The sequence below is a fragment of the Pseudopipra pipra genome, chromosome Z (genome assembly GCF_036250125.1).
Source record: "Pseudopipra pipra isolate bDixPip1 chromosome Z, bDixPip1.hap1, whole genome shotgun sequence".
Taxonomy (NCBI): domain Eukaryota; kingdom Metazoa; phylum Chordata; class Aves; order Passeriformes; family Pipridae; genus Pseudopipra; species Pseudopipra pipra.
The window spans coordinates 40,996,909-41,019,443 of NC_087581.1; the positions used below are offsets into that span (position 1 = coordinate 40,996,909).

The following is a 22,535-nucleotide window of genomic DNA, read 5'->3' on the forward strand; positions in this document are numbered from 1 at the left end:
TGACAGGTTCAGTTGCTTATCACTGCTCCCACCGGTCCTCTTCCATGAGGCAGAAACCAAGACAAGACTTCTGAACTGAGCACTGGATTTTGGAAAGCTACCCATTCCCTAGTAAGGATGGCACTGTAGTGATACCACAATTCGGGTTTGATATAAAAACACTAAACAGGAGTATTTCCATGCAAGCAATTGTTATAACTGCTCATGGTACACAGCAAAAGCAAGATATTTCCTGTGACTTGAAGTTGCAGTGGCCACAGTGTTAAATAACAGCTAATTCGTTAAAAGGAAAAACTACACAGTTCAGAGTAAGGAGGTCAGCATTGTTCAAAGCTGGGTGTATAAAGACACCATTACAAATTCAAGGTTACAGACAGGGAAGGACTACTTGAGAAATGTAAACAGTTTTTACAGAAGTTCAGTTTAAAAGTACATGCCAAAGTCAATTTCTGCAAGTTTCTTTTCTACCTGTAGTAGATCTTCACTCACTTCTATGACTCCTATTTCTAGGGCTGGAAGCAACCATGACAAAAAACTCTCATTTGGTTATGAATATCATTATCTTCTTGATGCAGGAGCATAAGAAACTTTTAACACTTCATGAAGAAGTTCCTTCAGTGCAGAAAATAAGAGTTATAGTGACACAAGTATCGGTTGGGAAGGGAGACCCTGTGAGAGGCTCTTCTCAATTATTTTTGAGCACACTATGGACAGATACTCAGAAAAAGCCCACCAGGTGCAGGAAACAAAGCAAACTACACTGCCTAATAATGCCAAGAAGAAAAAAATCAGGCAACCTCTATATTAAGGTACTCTAAGATCTCTTAACTGTTTGTTTTCATGAACAGTTGACCAACAAAGAATTGACCTAAGACACTGCAGCCACAGCAAGATGAAGGAAGTAGGTTTACCCTCCTACACATTCATCACCAAAAACATTCAAAACCTCTCTCATTGCTGGGCCCAGTGAATGCATCTCCCTGTCTGGCTGTTTCCAAGTAAAAACCAAACGAGGAGAGAATGGAAGAGAACAGAAGAACACTGGTTTTAAGTCAGCAGAAGCTACATAGCTTTAGACTGGCTTCCTGTACTTTTCATCCGTAGAACTCACCTGAAATCTGTAGTAGGAGAAAATTGCCATGCTAAAGTTCTTACCTTTTCTTCTTGTGCTGTAGTTGCTCAGAAGAGGGCAATACCATTAACTTACTTAGCAGTGTCATTAAGAGTAGATCATGATGGATTTTAGGTTCTCATAGATGCTTAAGCTTCCAATGAAGAGAAGCGGTCTAAGAACTGAAATGCTGTCCAGACCTGCACATGCCAGTGCCAAACCAGGAGCTATTACATACAAAGCAACTGACTGACTTCTAACATACCACCATGCAGTACCGAATACACTAAATATATTAAATATAAGTCAAATAACCGAGGTACAAAAATGGAATCAGCATTATGAAGCAGAGAATAAAAGAAAAAGACTGGGTTCCTTACTTTTGCTTCCCATTCCATTCCTGCAATGGAAATACCCAGCAGTATAACCACTGTAATAGCCCCTATGATTCTGATATCATTCATTTCATCAATCATCAATGTTCCATTTTCCTAATGAAACAAACAAACAAAAAACCCACAGTCATATACTTCATCAGGTAATTATCTTCACATCTATAGAATAGCATTTTATTTACTGTCATTTATTAGTAGCTAATCTCTATACCACAAATTCAATAATTTTAAATTCCCTTTAAGGATACAAGTAAATAGCTTTTTTGCCTTGTGTTTACATCAATGCATCTTCTAAATGGAAATGATTGGGGTTGTTGGGGTCCTTCAGACTGGGGAAAAGAAAGCTCCAGCAATATTTAAAGGGGGCTTATAAGAAAGATGGGGACACACTTTTGGACAGGGCTTGTAGTAAGTGATAGGACAAGAAGGAATGGTTTTGGACTAAAAGAGGGCAGATTTAGACTAGATAAAAGGAAGAAACATTTCACAGCAAGAGTGGTCAAACATTAGGACGGGTTGTCCAGGGAGGCTGTAGATGTCCCATTCCTGAAAGTGTCCAAGGCCAGGTTGGATGGGGCTTGGAGAAACCTGGTCTAGTAGAAAGTGTCCCTGCCTATGGAAGGGGGTTTAACGGGATGAGCTTTAAGGTCCCTCCCAATCTCAACCATTCTGGGATTAGATCACAGCTCAAACTTGCATAAAGTGTAATCAATACAAGTACTATCATCCGTGTACCTTGAGTAGCTCCACAACTGTCTCTGCAAAGCCAACAACATACATTGCTACTGCTACAGCATTGGCAAATGCAAAAATCAGACCTATAGCACCACCAAACTCTGGCCCCAGACTTCGTGAAATTAAGTAATATGCTCCCCCTGAAAAAAAGAAAAACAAAAGACAAAAAAACCCACATGACAGAGCCGAAGAACAGTCAGTCATCAGCAACTTAATGTTTACATGAACCAGAATCTACTTATTCTTGTACCTTCCCTGATGTATTAGAAAAAAGCCCTGAACTCAGTATTTTAGGGACAGACATACTTAAGTGTCAGAAATATATCTGAACCACAGTTTATGCACCACATCATATTATTCAGCTATGTAACCAGTTCTCTGGGTAAAAAAACAAATTGTAAAACAAACAGCAGTATTATTGGGCTTTTTGCTTCAAACTGTTGAAAGCCCTTGTGTACAGTTCTGCTACTAAACATCTTCTTTAGTTATAGATCAAGAAACTGGCAAAGCCAACTGTAATAAGCCCACTAAAGTCCCAAACCTCCAAGATCTGTTTCTTAAAGCTCTGTTGTGTTAAAGGAGTTTTCTGCATTAGAAAATGTAGCAAAGGCATATTCCTCAAATTTAGAGCTAAGCTTTCTAGAAGCAGCAAAGTCCTCCAGCTTCAGTCTGAACTAATTGAGTGAGGAAATCATTAATTTCACTGCATTACACTTCTTGTGCAAATTGTATGTATGTAGCCAGCTTGCCACACTCTGAATGCCTTATGTAACATAAAAAAAAAAAATCTTACTGCAGTATAAGATTTTTATAGAAACAATTGTGATTTTATTCTACAGTGCTGCCCATTCAGCACTTCAAATTTTCCAATGAAGTACTTTATTTCAAGAGAGACTAAAAAAAGGCTCCCATAGGAATGGGAAAATCTGATATGCATAATACAATTAAAAAAGTAGAAAGGGCATTTAGAAACTAAGCTTGACATAATGTTAACACTCATCGCTGCTCTTTCCCATTATATCTGCTTACTCTGTGATACTGAGGCTTGTTCTCTTCATTCTTAACCTTAATGAAGACAGTTTTATAAGTTTCTATTTTATTTCCACCACATTTTCTACTAGTAACAGTCTTGTATGTTATGAAGTAGTCTGACCATGTTAGACCAACCACTTACAAAAATATTTATACGAATTGCTGACAACAGCACATAAACCATGAAAGAGAATGAAAACCATCAATCTCAGGGAAGCTGGAGGTAACCAAGCGTTTGAAGAGTTACTTGTGTGTAGATTTATTTTAGGACATGAACATATACAAGCATATGTGCACAGTGCAGATGCAGGAGACTATTAAGACCCCTTATTCCTGGATATGTATCCCTAAAAATCTTTGTATTCTAAAAGTTAAGAATAATGTTTCTTTCACAGTGGAAAAGAAGCCACTAGTCAGATCAAATTAGCAAGCTAACTACTGACTTTTTGTTAGCCTGACTGTTTATTTACGTGACTCCTTGGTTGATAAATAAACATTTATATGACTGTTTAGTCAAATACAGAACACAAAGAAGACTCTTCTCCTCAGCAACCTTTAAGTGTGCACTTCATGGTCAGGAAAGCTTTAAAAACTTTACGAAAGTCGGGTTACCTCCTCTTACAAACCCATTTGTGGCTATTGCTGAAGTAGAGAGTCCTGTAATAGTTGTCACAACAGTGGCCATTCCAATCACCAAGACAGACAGACCTTTTGGAAAAAGGGGGGGAAACAGTGTAAGCCCAATGGTATTAAAGAATACAGACTTTCAACTTAACTCCATTTAAATACCTGATCTTGCAAAAACAACACAAATTTACTGTGCATGATTCCACATATTCAGGTAAATGGCTTCTCCTCTCCCCTTTTGTAAAGAGAAGTTTCCAGGATACAAATAAAATTGGGTAAATGTTCTCTTAAATCAGCAAGGTAAGAGCTGCATCCCCGAGCTTCAAGAAAACATAATCCTTCTGCAATCAGATATTTTGTGCAGTCCAATACTAAGGCAAGTCTTTGAAAAGAATTGTTTATATGCTACATGGTCTATACTCAAATTTCAATAACCAGAGATCAAAAGTTTATCTCTACAGTTCACTGAAGAATTAAAAATGCCCATTTTAAATTACATGCCTTATACCTAAACGAAAAAGTCTAAGTAAGTGCCTGAAGTTTTGATAAGGGTAAATTACCATAAAAATAGGCAATATCAAGGTCATTTTCTACTCCTTTTGGAGTGTAAGCTCAGGATCAACACCTCTTTTGGATCACATTCAAAAGTCAGTGAAATAAAATAACAGCATTAGTACACGTACCTATCCCAGCTTGTCCTACAATCCATGATAGTCTGATGAAGAGCATCACCCCCCAAATATTTAACATGCATCGTACCTAATATAAAACAGAAATTTTACAATGGTTAGGTCTTACATCTGCAGTCATTTTCACTAGGTTTTCATTTCAGTTTTTAACATCCTTGAAATTATCTTGCTGTCTTTCCTCACCACTTTTTAAACTATTTCACAAGAATAGACTCTGTTATTAGACAAGTTAACATTTGATTAAAAAAAAAGAAACCTAAATAAAATTTAGAAGTTATTACCTTGAACACAGATAAAGTTAAGATTAATTCAATATCTGACACTTGCAGTATGTCTTCACCAAACAATAAAAATAATTTAGACCCCAACCTTCAGGATCCAAAATGCATACTACAGAATACATAACTAAAAACAAGACACAGGTCTACTATGACTGTGAGGTCTACAATCCCAGCTCAGATCTCCCACAAAACTCTCTCAAAAAGAAATGCACTAAAGCAATATCCTTAAACAACCGCTACAACTTCTCACTCCTAAAACTTATGTGTCTTACAACACAGTTGCGCAATAACAGGATGGAGGGTTGCATGTTGTTTTAATCCTTGCATTTAAAACTCTTAGCTCCCAATAAAAGTAGAGTTTGCACTGTGTAGAATTTAGACAGGACAATAAAACCAAATCTTGGGTCTCTCTCTTACCTAAACAACAGGATATCAATCCTGCAAAGAGAAGGGAGACCTTCTCCAAACCACAGAAGTTTTCAAATCTTTTGCTAAATGCAGATCACCTGAGCTGAAAATATTCATCCAAGCAGCTTATGCTTATTAGGAAATATTAACTATAACTTCCAAACCATTAAAAATGAAATCATCCATCTAGAAAATTTTAAATTGACTTCGGAAGAAACCTTCAGCAACATTTACCCTGTAACTCTTTAATATCAGAACATTGCTTACGAGAATAGTCCTATACAGAATTTGAGTTTCACAGCTACCACAGACACTCTCCTTCTTTCAAGGCAGGGAATGTAGCTACTTCAAGACTTGTTAGGAAGTTGCTAATGCACAGTGGAAATGAGCTGAACTAAAGTTAGGTATTCTGGGTGCTTGAGTTCAGCATGTTTTAACCAACTGCTTTGTTTGCAGCCAGCACTATAAATTCTTAGAGCTTTGGAGAATACATATTAACCATGGTTTCTCTTTGCCAAAATACTAAAAATATATTAATATGTACTTGTAATAAAAAACTCCCATGCAACCCATGATTTTTCACTGCTCCAAATCAGTTTTTTTCACTATTACTACATTGTATTTAGTGTCAAAGACTTCTACAGCTTAGAAGATGACTTTTTGTAACATGCTCAACAAAATTTAAATATTTAACCCTGGTCAAGTTTTGTTATATACAGACAGGTATTCTCCTCAAAACGTTATTTTTTGTTTCACGCAGTTCCAATTCAAAGTGGACACACATTAAGTGTATTCTCTCCATTTACATTTGTCACTTAAAATTCATAAATTTTTTTTTACTACATATGAATACTTAACATGATCTTTTTCCTTCTTGGAAATTATGCAACTTAAACTCTAAAATGTGCTAAGAAACCATAATCCCCTAAAAACTTGAAGTCCTGAAGTACTGACTTCCTTAAAATTCAGTAAAGTTGGAGCAACCCTTCCTAAAATTATTTTCACATCTCTCATACATATAATCTTTTGTTTATACTGCACTATCACAACACCTCTCAAAAAAGATGATTATTAGAAAGATTATATCTGTAAGAAACTTAAGTATAATACATCAAACTTACCAATACACCTTTTATCCATCCAAATTTGACCACCCCTTTGCTATCAGGTGTGTAAGTGACAGCTGCTTCCCCGGCTGCAGCGCCTTCTTCACCATTTGCATAGCCATCTTCAAAAGGCTCCTTGGAAAACAAACAAACAAAAAGTTAATATATTATGTGATTGAAAGAGCGGAGTGCGCATGTGATACTTATGTTGTAAAAAAAACCAACCCATCCACTTTTATAAACAGAAAAATTAAAGAATGACGCAGCTGAAGTTTTGAGCTGTTCCTTTATGTTCTTTGCACAACGCACATCTCGGATTTCAAAGAATGTAACAAACTTACAAGAGGAAACTGTTAGAAGCCACTGTAATAAGTATTTTCAAGAACCAGTTCTACATCCCCTAAAAAACACAAACACTTAGTCTCTTAGAAAAATGGTTAGAAGATTTCAAATGCAGTGACTTCTACAGCACAAGAGGTTTTAGTTCTTAATCTGGAAGCATTTACTGTTCTACCACAAGTTACTGATGTCAGCTGTAGCGTTTCCTGTAGTTCAGACCTACCTGTCATTTGATCAAATTTTCAGGAAATATATTATTCACTTCTCTGTAAACTGTTCTACTATTCATTGTAAGGTGACTCTGGTGGGAAGAAGGGTGGGAGATTGGCTTTTCAGGGAAAAGGAGATTCTCTTCCCACTTTTCCCGGTTTAAATGGGAAGGATGATAGATGCAGAAAATATCAGTCCCATGGACAAACTCAGGGCTTTTCTTTACAATTTTACTCCCAACCTCACAATGCAGAAATATTAACTGATATATATTAAAAATTATGTCTATATACACTTGAAAGGCAGTTTTGTTTTGCCAAGCCAAGCAAACACCTGAGCATTTAAAGTCAAATACTTTCTACATTTGCTGTAAGAAATCTGTAAGAACCACTCTAAGCAAAGTATGTTAATTATCCAAGGCAATGGATAGACTCTGGTAGAGTCTATCAGAGATAGAAATGGATAGAAAGACTCTGAATACCATTTAACAAACCAGCTCAAGCAGTGTACTATGAAGCTGGCTGCAAACCAGAGGGCTTAGAAAACATTTAAACCATTAGAGGTTCAATCCCAATGAGGTAAAGGGCAGTACCTACATTTGCTAAATAAAACACAAAATAGAGTGGACCCAAACAATGCTTTCAAGAAGTATGTGCCATGCTGAAGAAGAATTAGGGTAAAGTATTTAATAAATTATTTATATTCCTGATGCATTAATACCAAATATACTCTAAGTACAGAATCAAGAGAAAATATTTCTAAACCTGTCTATTATGAAGGATGCCACCTATAGCCCCTTATAACCAGCAGTAAACACACAAAACAGATCTAAAAAAAAAAATCGGATTATGTCAACCTTATCCACTGACATATTCATGTCAGTGCTTCTCTCACTGACTCTGAATTATGAAATTCTCATAAAGCCATGTGTACCTGCAACACACCTGGAGATCCTGTAAGGCATCAGCTTTCCACCACTAGGCAGAATCACGATCGGTTTCCAGATCATTACCTTTAACAGTGAGTTTTCTTGAAGAGTACATTTTATCAACTCCAGAAGGGATTTTTGAAAAATAGACATATAAGTGTTTTATATATATGTGTGTGTATATATGCTGTATTACATATATTAAACACATGACAAAAAGAAAAATAACCAGGAGTTATACAGTTTGCTGAACTGCAGCTCTTCTGTGCAAAAGAGAACTAACTAATGGCTGTAATTCTCTGGAGATTTGCACTGCCTTTGACCAGATTAATCTGTTGATTTGCTGATTATTTGCATTCAGGCACTCAAGCCAAATCAAGTAGTGGTAGATTTAGATCCATTAGAGTGGTAGAAGAACAGTGAGGACCAAAAAAAAGACAATCCATGCTGCTACATTTCAGATACGCTGACCTGCCTAAATCAGAACCTAGGAAACATAAAGCCCCCTACTGAGGCTCACAACAGAAGAGGATGAGAAGACCTGCTGCTGTGATCTGGTGGCCTAGAAATGCAGGAGTAAACCATAAAAATCCTTCTAGTATGCATGTCTCCCTCAGATTCTGCTGTTTCCAGGAGCACTCACCAGAAGTTTCTCCCCACTTCTCCCCCACCCACTTTCAGAAGTGGGGAGGAAACAAAGATGCATTAGAACCAGGAAAAGATTACAAAACATGTTCACTACTACAATAAAACTGCCAGTCAAGCACATAACTGTATAACCACGTATTACTTCTTCATATAAAACACATTCTTATTTCTCACAGAAAACCATCACGTTATACCTGCAACAAACTCAAATCTACACTGTAACATTCCTGTTACCTATGCAATTTTTAAGCTCTGGCCAAGAAAACCGACACTACTAGGCAACATCTGCTATTACAAACATAATGTCTCTAACAGAAACAACAAAACTGTTCTTTGAAAAGACTAGTCAGGGAGGATCGAGGAAGGACAGAAGGAATTTGCATCTTCATGTCCTAAAATACTGTTTTAGGACTAAAGTAGTTAATGTTTTTTTTTCTTTTTTCTTTTTTTTTTTTTTAAACAAGCTTTGAGTTTGTTTACTGCATGTTTATGTTCTACAAGAAGGTGGAGAATATCTTATTATCTAATGTAAGAAAGAATCATATACTTGAGCATGTGAATGTGGCTTGCCAGGTGTTGGCAGAATCTGCACAAATCAACAAGGTGACCTCCAGAGGTCACTTCCAACCTCAACCATCATGTCACAGCTACATGTTTTACTGTAGTGTTCGAAAAAGCCCCATAGCTCAGCCTGTTGTACGCCGTGAAGGAGATAATGGCTCACAACTGGTGTTCTGAGTTATCAGTTACCAGATCAGCCCAGGATAGCACACTGTGAACACAAGGAAGTTTTGTTCTGTATGTCTCATCTCTCCACACAATGTAATATTTCTTAGGAAAATATTTTGAAGCACAAGCAAAATGTAATAACTGAAAGGTTACTCCTGGTTATCAGTGCTAGTGGGCGCCCAATAAAGCACCAGTGAGAACAGATATTACAGAGTGTGGGCACAAAAGAATTCCACTACATAAGGCTCTAAGTTCAGCCTTCTAATGCAAGATTAAGAAAGCACCACTGTAAATCAAGCAGTGTAGTATTTTTCATGCTGGTACTCATGAGGATACAATGCTTCTACTCAAGTCACATACTGAATGGAAAAAACTGCACCAGAACTATTTTAGAACAGCAACACATGTATGATAAGATCTTCATAAACAGACTGGAGGACATCTGTTCATAAACAGATTGGATTTGGAGGAGGTGTAACAATAGGGGAAAGAAAAGAGGTTTTCGCATTTCAGATCAGAAATGCCCTTATTGACACAACTTTTAAATCAAAATAATCAGTCCAAAAATACTCAGTTACGGTGTTCACTTACACAGCTAAAGGAAAAGTAAGACACATTTACATGTTGACAATTTATCATACACTGAGAGGACTTCAGACAAGAAATAGTTAATTTCTGCTCCTACACAGAATTTTGCATTGCTGTTTCACAGTATCTGAAAAATACAAATAATCTACTATTTCATCTCCAGTACTGGATCATAACAATAAGCTATTTGTGCCAATTGTGAATAGCCTCGTAGATTAGTAATGACAAAATACTTGGTAGCCAGAAGTGATCTTTCACACACAGCCTGGAGTACAGCAGTGCATGGGAAAGTTTCTAATCAGTAAAAACTGCCATTTAGTTTTACTTAAGAGGTCTTGATAGTGGTGTGTGTCATGCAGCATGTTTGTAATGAACCTATCTAAATTCCATCTTAATGGCAACATACTTTGGCTATACTGAACTGTATGAGGTAGTACCAGAATAAACAGACGTGAAGTCTTCTGCTCGTTTTCTTTTCAAAAATCACAACTTGGAAGCCCCAAGTAAAGGACAGGACAACAAGCAAGTTTGTGTGTAAGATTACTGGGTGGTACTCCAGGCAGACTGCTGTCTTCGTGGACTGCCTGATTTGGTACGTCCCTAGTAGTCATTAACCTTTAGCTAACCCATCCAATTACCCTTAGTCCTGTGTGGAAAGAGGATGCTCAAGAAGCAGCTGAGACTAAAGCATTTAACTGCTTTTTCCATCTCTCAAGTGTAACCAGTTACAGGGTTACCACATGCCATATAGTACAGAGTTCTTATATAAATTCCTCAGAAAGGCTTCAAAACAGTAGCTTTTTCTCTCTTAGTACGATATAGAACTGAGGCTGGTTCCAACAGCTTATGCTATCATGTTAAGGAAAATTAAGAGCCTTATATTTCCAAGCTCCAATTCCTGCAAGGAAATATAAAAATGGCATTCCACCACATTTAATGAAGCTGCTTACATTTAAAACTGCTTTACATCTATGTATACTGGCACTGAGCACAGTGCTCTTACCATTTAACGTGCTTGCTGAGAACAAAGAAATAAGAGAAGCCACCAGAGAACCATCTTTCCCCAAGAGGTACTGACAGAACAGTTCTCCACAGCAACAGGTCTCTCTCCCACCAGCTGCAGTCAGAGCCTCAGGAGCAGGAGATCTGAGGTCAGAGATGTTTGCAGGAACCCATCTTCACAAGGGCAACTTTCACACATCTTCTGCAGCCTTTCACTGCAGCTTCCAGTGTTACAGACAAGCTGTTTGCCACACCTTACCATGACAATTTCTTGTTTTCATCTCCCAAAGGTTAAATTTTGTAGGCACTGCCATTTTGAAATATTCCTTACTGTGGAAGGAAGAAAGCAGTAAAATGTATTGATCCAGATGTAGCATGCCAGCTGTCCGAACAGAGGAAGAATCCCTACTTGTAGAGATTATACTCTCAAGATATCCCAACTCTACAGCTGCACACCGTTAAGACTATGACTGCATAACCTGACAGAATACTTTCAGAATTAACACAGCTCAAAACATACACAGAAAAAGAGCTTATGAACATTTGGTTTTTTGCTTCTCTCATTCAAACACACTCTATCCAATGAAGCAAATAACAATGACAGATTAAAGAAAGTTATCCAAATATAGCAGAATTACTAGACATTTTGCCTCAGATTACACTAACACCATGATTTTTAAACAGTACCTACTATCTTTTCTTGAAAGAGCAAACCTTCCACTTTCCCTGCTGGAATGAACTTTTGGATTCTAGCTCCCACCACTTATGACATTTCTAATTATCTGAATAAAATATTTTAGAAGTGCTAGATGTATTGCACACATAGAGTAACTGCACTGAATAATTCTGCTGCACAGTTGTTTACTTCTAATATAAAAATTACAACTTTTGCAAACAGTCTGTACCAGTACAAGTGTGATACTGGCTGATACGGTGGATACTGTGCAATAAAGTGTGATAAAGAATAATAAACTAAGAATTAAATGCTGTCTGAAGGACACCAAACAGTATCAAACAAATCTGTTCTTCAAACATTACTTTTGCAGCATGTTAATGCTTGCAGTCACGAAATTCCCAGTTTTTGCCTAAGGGTCAGTTTGATAAACTGTTTTTATGTTTTAATGCTTTTATCTAAGCAGCTGTGAAAGAAATCAAGAGCACTGATCTTCCTTTCCAAAACACCTACATCTATTGAATGGTTTTAAGCAGACTGTTGTCCAGGGACACCAGACAGTCCTGTCATTAACGCTTTAACCCATTAACTTTATCAAGTAAAGCCTGGAATCTTGGTCAGGCAACAAAATTCAGAAGTATTTCAGTACTGAAATATATGAGAAGAAAAATAAGTTCTTGCCAGTCTTTGACTTGACCTGGTGACACTGACTACTGTTTGTAACCAGTTTTTCAAACAATCACTGTTCCTTTTTACCTTTGTTTATAGACTAACAAAAAAAATCAAAAAAATCACAGTGAGTTTTTAATACTGAATTTGAAAAACACCTCTGCCAGGTCTGACAGTTTTCAAGTGGATTTTTTTTTTGTGCATGTAAGGAAATTAAGCTCTATATAAGCTCTAAAAGGGAGGAAGTATCATAGGTAATGACTTTCAAAATATCTTACTCCACATAGCACTCTCTTAAAAGAACAGTCTGACTGGACAGGCTCTTCTGTAAATTAATAACACTTGCAATACCATTGTTGGCAAAGAGCTATTTTTTCACTATACCTAAGCCTCCCTCCCACAAAACCCCCAAAACTATACTCAACCAATATCCAAACCTGACTGAAACGGTTACTTCTTGAGAAAGGCATTTGCTAATTGGACCTATCAAACAATGCAGAAGAATCTTAACATAGAATAATCTTTATTAGAACTAGGGACTGGAAACTGACACAACTGAAAGTCAGTGCCTATGAAAGCAAAGTCATAAGGAAAAAAAAAGTATGCTGTCTACATCTCCCACTACCCCTGAAAGAACTTTTTCTGACTAATCCTAAATAATTTTAGAAAACTATCACCTTTCTACATAGTAACAGTTGAAAAGCCTATAAAACTACAAAAATAATCCTGTAATGAGCAAATCAAATGGGAAAAAACCCACAATACACATCAGTAGTATACACAAACTTTAAATACTGCATGCAGTTCTAGTCATTCCTCACTGCTCCTACTTTGCTGGAATAAGGATAGTGGCAGGGTTATCATGAGAAAGTTTGGAAACGAAGAACAACTGTTAACAACTCTCAACTAATGCTTTGTTACAGCCCTCATTCTGACGAAAGTGCAATGAAAGCGTAAATTCTAAAACTGAAAGCAGGTTATGACTTTCTGCATCTTAATTACACCATTTACATCTTATCAACAGATGTAAAAGTCTGAATCTTTGATGCTTCAAACAGCATTATTTCTCACCTAAAAAATGCTACTCACCAAGCCAGTATCTTTCACAGACACCTGGGACAGTTTACAAATTTCTGATAATTCATTAAAATAATAACTTAAAAATAATTTTAAGTTAAGAAAATAGATTCAGGTGTTCAGGTTTTTCAGGAGTTAGATGGGAAGCTGGACTGGTTAATACTGCTACCAGTGGGGAAAAACCCCAGTCAGGTAGCACATGCAAAGGAAAACATGGCAGAGGACATATTCATACCTCAGTCTGCCTAAGCATCTTTTCTGCATTTTCTTGAAAAAACAAACTCAAAAAACTATCAGGGAATATTACTAATCATTGCTTGTTGACAGTAGCTCAGAAATTTCAGCGGTCATTTTTGGTACTTTACTATTTGGTTATAAAACAGGAGAGAATTACAAATTCTGTTAGTAAATTTTACCATAATTCCGACTCCAGCATCTTTACAGTTATAACGCAGAAAAAGCCTACTAACCTATTAAATGGCATCCAGAAGTTACCTGGAGCAACTGGAGATAAACTGCCCAGATAAAACAGTCAGTTTTTAAAACTCGGGATTCCTTGGAATCAAATATGAACAGCTTCAATCATTGGTTACTCACTTCAATCAAAGGAAATCCTATGTTACCTTCTCTACAATTACACATTTAAAACACAGCAGCAAATGCCTTTGGCATCCACTTCCACAGATTTTAAAACAGATTGCATCAAACACAGAACATTAATGTTATCTTAAGCTGAAATTAAAGAGTGCTGTACTTTGATTACAGCAGAGCAATTTTAAACAGAAGAAATTTATAGTTGCAATTAACATGTCAACTGAAAAATTAGCTATGTCTCTGCCATCAGCTTGTGTTTCTCTGTCTTGCACTCAGTGCTTTTAACAGAGAAACATTAAACAATACTTTTTGTATGTATGTATATATATATATTTATTTTAAAAGCCATTTTTACTTTTATTCTTTTAAAGGGAAAATCATACACTCATCCTTCCAACTCTTACAGTAGGATGATGCATTAACCAGTCTAGCAAGACTGTTAATCAAGAAATTTACTCGGGCAATTGATTTCAGCTTAGGAGTAAAATCCTTGTTCTTTCTAGGTGGTACACTTACACAGATAGGAGCTTTGTTTGTGAATATTAGCACCACTTTAATGTCGTACATGCACACAGTTTTCCTGACAAATCTCCAAGCTTACTACATGAAGGCTTTTCTCTTTAAGGAGATGATTACCATCCTTCTGTCCTAAAATGAGATGGATGCAAAATGTAATCTGGTAGACTTCTGCTTGAAGAAAAAAGTATGGAATCAATTCAGAAGTGAAGTAACAGCAAAACTGCCCACACTTAAGAGTACTTTAGTTGGTGAAAGGGGCCCCCTGGTGGTCTAGTGGTTAGGATGCGGCGCTCTCACCGCCGCGGCCCGGGTTCGATTCCCGGTCAGGGGACTTCACCAGGCAGATGGAGCTCGTCAGCCCTGTAAGGCCATCCATCTAAGAGAAGGTCACTCTAAACAAACCTTGCTGCCACTGTCCAAGCTCGCTTGGCCCCGGCAGATGAACCTCAGGATTAAAGGGTGGGCTCAGTTCAGCGCACACTGTGTCTCACCTAAAAAAAAAAATCCACTGCGCAGGCTCGAAGGGTAAAAGACCTTTCCCAAATCTTTGTTCGCAAAGACTGGCCATGAAAGTTGGTGAAAATAGACAGAAGCTGGCCCCTGAGTGATCCTGATGACTTGATTGCCATGGCAGTGCCCAACAGCCCCCCCAGCCTTTTATGTCACCCAACTAATCCAGGCACCAGAACATTGTGTAATACTCCAAGGGTGAGCTCATCCCTTCATCTGTATACTTTCTCTACTAGAATTTTGAGTTTTCAGCCTTTTCTAAGCAAAATGATTCAATGGTTTCCTAAGCATCACATCAAAATAGTCTCTCACAAGGCAGGTTACTAAACAGTGTCTCTGGAAACAGTGACAGTGTCAATACCATTTGATCTGCTTGCCATGAAATCAGCACAGGACATTCAGAATCAAATCTCTGCAACTTTCCTGACAGGAAAGGACTATCCGTATTTCCAAAAGAAAAGTTCCCAAGGGAAGTACTTAAGTCTGAAATTTGAAAGCCCACAGCCAGTATGGTGTGACCAGACAAATTCCTTTGAAGTAGTTTCTGCATGTGACACAGCAGCAAAGTTTTGTTGACATCTGCACGTATGCAAGAGCACTATCCTTCCTATTTGAAATATACAGAATGTTTTCATCCTCCATACCAAAAATATTAAAGAGAGCACTTAGCAAAATAAAGAAAACTCCCTACATCTTCAGACCTTGATTCATACATTCCTCCATAGGCAGAGGATGATATGAAAACTCTGGGCAAGCTGATCATGAGAATTAGAGACAAATGAAAAAAAGGCCTCTGTTCAGGAGCTCTGCAGTGTGGACACCCCATGGAAGACCCACAATGCTTATGGTCTACACTCTCAGAAATACTGTAGGCAAAGTCAGGCCTTTTTGACAAGAAATAGTCAACACAGTCTGTCACAGTAAAAAAACCCACCACTAAATGAAACCCCCCCCAAAACAACAACAAAAAACCCACAAAAATCAAAACCAACTAAAAAAAAGCCCAAGTCTCTCCCCAGAAAAGCCCAAACTTCTTTTCCCTGTCTCTCTACTTCTAGTTAACAGAAAAGTGCACCACTAATCTGGCCAGAAGGAAGCATGATTTCCTGCACAAGTGTCAGGGCAATCAATCCATTCAGCTTAGGAGGAAGTCTACTTGTAGACTTCAGGTAGTCTACTTCACACCTCAAGAATGCACCTTCCCTTCTGCACTAATGTATTTGATCCTTTCCAGAAGAACCACTGTACTCTGAATGATTTATTCGAGTAATTATTCCTTACTGCACATTGACTGCAATATTCCTTTTGACATCCATTCTCCTGAAAGGAGAAATCACACTACCAGGAAAAATGCATCCAGGCTCTGAGCACGGAAAGTTTTCACATGAGCATCTGAAACACATAAGCCTGAAACACCCCAGAATGAAGCAGATGCAGCACTTGACTGCACAAGGGCTGAAGTAAATCCAATTAGCAAGTCTCCTGCAGAGCAGTTTTGCATTCTCAATAGTCCAAGAAATACAATGTTCTGCAAAATTAAGTACAAAAGAGAATCCATTTCAATCTTGTCAAGAAGCTGTTTTGAGCACACCAGATTTCCAAGTTGTGGTATAACCCCAGCCAACACCAAGCCCCTCACAGCCACTCACTCTTACCCACCAGTGGGATCGATGAGAAAATGGGAAGGGTAAAAGCTGGAAAACTTACGAGTTGAAATAAGGGCATTTTAATAGGGAAAGCAAAAGCCAAACACACAAACAAGGCAAAACAAGGAATGAATTCACTGATTCCAATGGGCAGGCAGGTGTCAGCCACCTCCAGGACAGCAGGGTCCCAGATTACTTGGGAAGACAAACTCCACCACTCCAAACATCCCCCCTTTTCTCCTCCTTCCCCCCACTGTACCATAGAATCATCAAATCAGCTGGGTTGGAAGGGAACTCCGAGATCATCAAGTCCAACCCTTGATCCACTACTGCTGTGGTTACTAGACCATGGCACTAAGTGCCACATCCAGTCTCATCTTAAAAACTTCCAGGGATGGAGAATCCACCACTTCCCTGGGCAGCCCATTCCAATGCCTGATTACCCTCTCTGTAAAGAAATTCTTTCTAATATCTAACCTAAACCTCCCCTGGCACAGGTTAAGACCGTGCCCTCTTGTTTTGCTGATAGTTGCCTGGGAAAAGAGACCAACCCCCACCTGGCTACAACCTCCTTTCAGGGAGTTGTAGAGAGTGAGGAGGTCTCCCCTGAGCCTCCTCTTCTCCAGGCTGAACAACCCCAGCTCCCCCACCTCTCCTCATAGGACTTGTGCTTGAGTCCCTTCACCAGCCTCGTTGCTCTTCTCTGGACCTGCTCCAGCACCTCAATATCCTTCCTGAACTGAGGGGCCCAGAACTGGACACAGCACTCCAGGTGTGGCCTCACCAGTGCTGAGTACAGGGGAAGAATCACTTCCCTGGACCTGTTGGCCACACTGTTCCTGATCCAGGTCAGGATGCCATTGGCCTTCTTGGCCACCTGGGCACACTGCTGGCTCATCTTCAGCTTCCTGTCAATCCAAACTCCCAGGTCCTTTTCTGCCTGGCTGCTCTCCAGCCACTCTGTGCCCAGCCTGTAGCACTGCAGGGGGTTGTTGTGGCCAAAGTGGAGGACCCAGCATTGGCCTTGTTGCACTTCATCCTGGTGGAATCAGCCCAACTCTCCAACCTATCCAGGTCCCTCTGCAGAGCCCTCCTGCCTTCCAGCTGATCGACACTCCCCCCGCAGCTTCGTGTCATCTGCAAATTTGCTGATGATACACTGAGCATGATGCATAAGGTCTGGAATATCCCTCTGGCCACCTGGGGTCACCCATCCTGGCTGTGTCTCCTTCAAACCCCCCTGCACCTCCAGCTTCCTTGCCAGTGTGGCAACACAAAAAGCAGAAAAGGCCTTATCTCTCTGTGAGCTCAGCAATAACAAAAACATCTCCATATTATCAACCCTGTGTTCAGCACAAATCCAAACACATCCACTGGGAAGACAAATAATTCTACCCCAGCAAAAACCAGCACACAAGTCATCTTCTATACTCCACCTCCAAAACCAGGTTAATTTCAGGCATTCTTGCTCTTAACACCTTTTTTTTTAATCCACTTCTGCAAAACAGAACAATGCACTTTGAAGTGGGGGATAGGGAGCCAATGACTCTTTGCAGCAATTACCCTAATAGAACGTCCCATTTTTATTAGAGGTCTAGCTCTGAGTGCAGTCAGTTCCTGAAAAATTACATTTAACCTACTGTCTTACAACAGGCTAAAAAGCCAACTGAAATAATCCTAAAAATCTAAGTACTGCCTGAATTTTTAATGCCATGCCATGAAGTGGCAAATACAAGCATAGCACAGCCTCTGAGCCAGCATTGAGCAGAGCTGGTACATTCACACAGCACAGCACTCACTTGTACTGGCACAACCAAAGTTGCTGAACAGTTCAAAAGCAGCATTACTCAGAATAGTCTTAGGAGTCTGCCATGTAAACTGTCAGACTAAACTGAAACACTAATCCAGCATCACAGTCACTTTACAGATGAAACAGACATGGCTTTTTCTATGAATTCACAAAACCAAACAAACAACAGAAAAACCCCCAAACAAAAACAAAACAAAAAACAACCAACAACAAAAAAACCCCACCACCAAACAACTGAATAATCTGAAATATAAACTGTTAATTCAAAGAAGGAAAGTTCACTAGCAAAATGAAGATGCAAGAGATAACTCTCCTTACTAAAATGGAGGGTAGGAATTTTTCTACTCTTTTAATCATCATATCACGAGTCAGTTACGTTTGAAGACCACAGATAATGCATCCTAAGTTAGTTTTTATGCATAAAAAGGAATTTCAGTAAGTTGGTCAGACATAATCATTATGCTGAAGTGCACTTCCATGCACTTAAACTGCAAAGCCCGGATAGCTTCCAAAATACTGAAAGGCAAACCATTTGAAGTCAACTACTTAAAAAAATTGTTAGTAGTGACAAGTGACCATAGTGTGACTGCTATTACCTACACCAAGAAGTGGGGGAAATAGGTTTGTGGTTGCTCATGAATGGGTATCATATGAGGCTTTGGAAAAAATCTGAAGAATTCAACAGAAGATGTGGTACACTGGTTTAAATTACTCCAAGATACTGATCTTGCCAAGCTCCTCCTCTGCAAGAATGAAAATTATCAGAGGTCTAATCAAGTGCAGTACCAAATGGGAAAAAGTTAATATGAAGATGAAGATTTATTCTGCTGCACCTTCCCCTTTAACCAGTTCTGAAATATGTTATGCTGAAAAAAAAGGCATCCATCTAGAGAGAAGTTAGTGCTGTTCTTTCAGGTTCTTTTGCATGACGTTAATAAAGATAAAAAATATTTTTATTTCATTTTTATATAATTCTTGAAGTTTTACTTTGTATCATACACAATACTTGTACAGTAGTACACATATATAAAATTTTTAAGTAAATAAATACATGCATATTAGGAGTGCACACCTGAACTTTTTTATTGATACGAGTGTGCAGTTGAAGGACTGTGGACATCACTGGAGTACTGGATCAGGGAACTGAATCACCACATCCAATGTAAGATTTTGCAGCTGAGGGGGTGCTGGCTTTCTATAAACCAGATCACCTCCCAGAACCAACTAAGATCTATGAGGGTACAAAAGTTCACCCCTTTTAGCAGGAGTCCAAACTTGTACTCTGAAACTATAAACTGTGAGCAGGGTTCATTTATTTCCAGCTTCTCTGGGACAAAAACAAAGTAGTAAGAACAGTAGTAGCAGTTTGCTGAGGACAGTTTCAAGTGTTTCAGTATTCCACAGGTGTTTTGGACTGGAAACTTCTCACAGAGATACAAACATCAAGAAATGTAAAAATACAAATTATACACAGTCCTTATAAAATACAAGCAAAGTGAGGATTTTCCACATGGATTAAAAAAGTGTAAAGACATCACTTTGCATGGTGTCAGTAAAGCCTCATCTGAGTACAAGCACATTAAGATCAGTGCTGTTCAAAAGTGATTAAAGAGTACAATTACAAATTATAGGCTTCTGGAATATCCCAAGATCACAGAGAGCAAGACTAAGAGTTTCTTGTTTTATTTTAGTACAGTGAAATTCAGAAAGAAAGTCTGAATTCTGCTCACATATATGAAGGACAGCAAGAAGGAAAAGCTATCAGAATCAAAAAATCACAGGGACTCAGGAAATAAGAGACCTATAGACACCAAAAAAGATTCAGCAAGGAAGTGCAGTAAAAACAATCTGCAAGGGGGTCTCAGTCTTCTGGGTAAGGGGAGGAAGGAGCTTTTAGAGACAGACCTTACATAATTATCATGGTCAGCTAATCTGATGACCTAGAATCAGCTTTTAGCTTTTTATGCAGTTTTAGCTGAGTTCTGCTTTCTTTAGACACCCAAGCAGACAAACCAAGAACTGAAATAAAAATAAATATTAGAGGTGCAGCAGTTATTTAACATTTTCAAGACACAATACATTCTGTTAAAAAGTAGTGCCATACAGAGCCTTTTCACTTACGTTAAACATTTTAAGTAAGATGGAAAACAGCAATGCTTGAGAAAATACTAATCTAAGCCAGAAAGACAATTTAAAGAATTTATAGTCATCCAACTTCAGCGAAAACAAACAAACACCCCCTCCCCTCAATTCTGCATCAAGACTATCAGTAATGCCTTCTTTCTTACTTCTGTCTCCAAATTCAGACGACAGGTGCATGATTTTTTATGCAGGAGGAAGCAAAACACACTCGTGTTTTTAAATGCCTTTGGATTTCTTTTTGTTTTGCTTTATAATTTGAGCCGGGGGGACGGAGGTGGTGTGAAGATTTTCCTCTGAGATCACTACCTTGTGAGCCTGTCAGTGCCCTCGGTGCGTATTTAACCAACAACAGAGCAGAGCTGCCAGTAGAGGGCTTGGTTCACACCGAATCCACTCAACGTGGCTGCGAGGGCTGGCACAAAGCTCATATTAGAATCACTGACATACAGCAAAGCTTTAGTATTAAAAAAAAATACCAAAAAGCACCACAATTCATTCAATCTATACAGAAAAATCATAAATTAAAGTACAGCAGTGGACGACACTGTGCAATTCTGAATACTTTATGAGTAGACCCCTTTCAAAACCAGGTCTGTGACATTATGCCATGATAATTGATAAACTTAGGAACATGAAGGCAGGTGAAATGCATTCTACAGACTGTATCTTTACATACATGTGTAGCTGACCCAGGCAAAACAGATATTTCTAAACTGTAAGACAGAAAAAGGAAAATCAAGCAAGAAAAGGAAAATCAAGCAAGAAAAGGAAAATCAAGCAAGAAAAGGAAAATCAAGCAAGAAAAGGAAAATCAAAGCAAGAAAAGGAAAATCAAAGCAAGAAAAGGAAAAGCAGGGAAAGCAGGGAAAGCAGGGAAAGCAGGGAAAGCAGGGAAAGCAGGGAAAGCAGGGAAAGCAGGGAAAGCAGGGAAAGCAGGGAAAGCAGGGAAAGCAGGGAAAGCAGGGAAAGCAGGGAAAGCAGGGAAAGCAAGGAAAGCAAGGAAAGCAAGGAAAGCAAGGAAAGCAAGGAAAGCAAGGAAAGCAAGGATGCTTTTACTCTTCCTACTGTCTGAAGGCAGATTCCCTCTGGAGGGCAGGGGACACCACAACTGCAACAAAAACCTGCCTGTCCTGTCACAGTATGCTGGTTCCCCTCCCACCTCTTTGCTAATAAACACCCTCTTACCTCTGCATCTCTGGAGACTAAAGCATCCCCCTCATCTATGACATAAGCAATCGTAACCCCATCACAAAATTCCCTCTATCATCTCTCTAAGGCAGAGTAAGATTAATGCACACCACCTGGGTCAGGAACAGACTGATTATCTTGGCTACGACATACTTGGCAGCCAATGACATACTAAAACAAGACCCCCTCCCTTGAAATTTAAAATGATCTACCAAGATCAACATTATGCAATTCATCCACCTCAGAGTACTGCAGCATCACCCAGCCATGTTCACAAAACCAGATTCAAGAGCAATCTCTTTTCTGTTAGAACAGCCACTGTTGGAATGACCTATCCTGCTCGGACTGCAAGACAAACCCTTGAGAAACGGTACCCCTTGTGTACATGTACGTGCATCTTCCTCAAACAGTGCATCTTCTTCCAACAGTGCTTTTCTGTGAGAACAGAATCAGTAGAAGAGTTAGACATAATGAACAAACCTAAGTGAAAAAAAATTTTTTTCTTTAACTGGCATCAGCATCAACAATGCTCCAACACTCCCTGACATTTATTTAGCTATTGAAAGCAAACAGAATAGCACAAACTCTAACTGCAAGGTGAAATTGTTGCATTCAAAGCAGTGAACCACGTTGACAGTGAACAGTTTTGGATTAACACAAAGTCACTGCCAACCTTGATTCCCTGGGTCAAGAGCACAGGCACAACAATAGGTATTCACACAGAGTAAACTTTATATAAGGGTATGGAGATGTTTGTACCAGCTGCCCTTTACAGACATGCTGTACCTGTTAAATTAGTATGAAATCCACAGCTAAAGAGCGATCCTAACCCTTCCACTTACTGAAAATATCTTCTTTAATGCACTGCATTATTTAGCA

At 38.7% G+C, this 22,535-nt stretch overlaps 2 protein-coding genes and 1 non-coding gene across 5 annotated transcripts in view; 1 reads left to right on the forward strand and 2 right to left on the reverse strand.

Moving 5' to 3' along the window:
- The window catches only part of RIOK2 (RIO kinase 2), a 293,756-nt gene that overhangs the window by 84,140 nt on the left and 187,081 nt on the right, over positions 1–22,535 (reverse strand). The window lies entirely within an intron of this gene.
- Positions 1–22,535, reverse strand: part of SLC12A2 (solute carrier family 12 member 2) — a 60,315-nt gene that overhangs the window by 34,655 nt on the left and 3,125 nt on the right. For all 3 annotated transcript variants that reach the window (XM_064643305.1, XM_064643304.1, XM_064643306.1), the window contains exons 2-6: positions 6,400–6,519; positions 4,584–4,659; positions 3,886–3,981; positions 2,242–2,381; positions 1,492–1,602 (exon numbers count right to left, since the gene is read on the reverse strand). In XM_064643305.1, the coding sequence (XP_064499375.1) occupies positions 1,492–1,602; positions 2,242–2,381; positions 3,886–3,981; positions 4,584–4,659; positions 6,400–6,519 (543 nt within the window). The remainder of the gene's footprint in view (positions 1–1,491; positions 1,603–2,241; positions 2,382–3,885; positions 3,982–4,583; positions 4,660–6,399; positions 6,520–22,535) is intronic.
- Positions 14,620–14,691, forward strand: TRNAE-CUC (transfer RNA glutamic acid (anticodon CUC)). Its single transcript has one exon. It is a non-coding gene; the product is annotated as a tRNA-Glu (tRNA).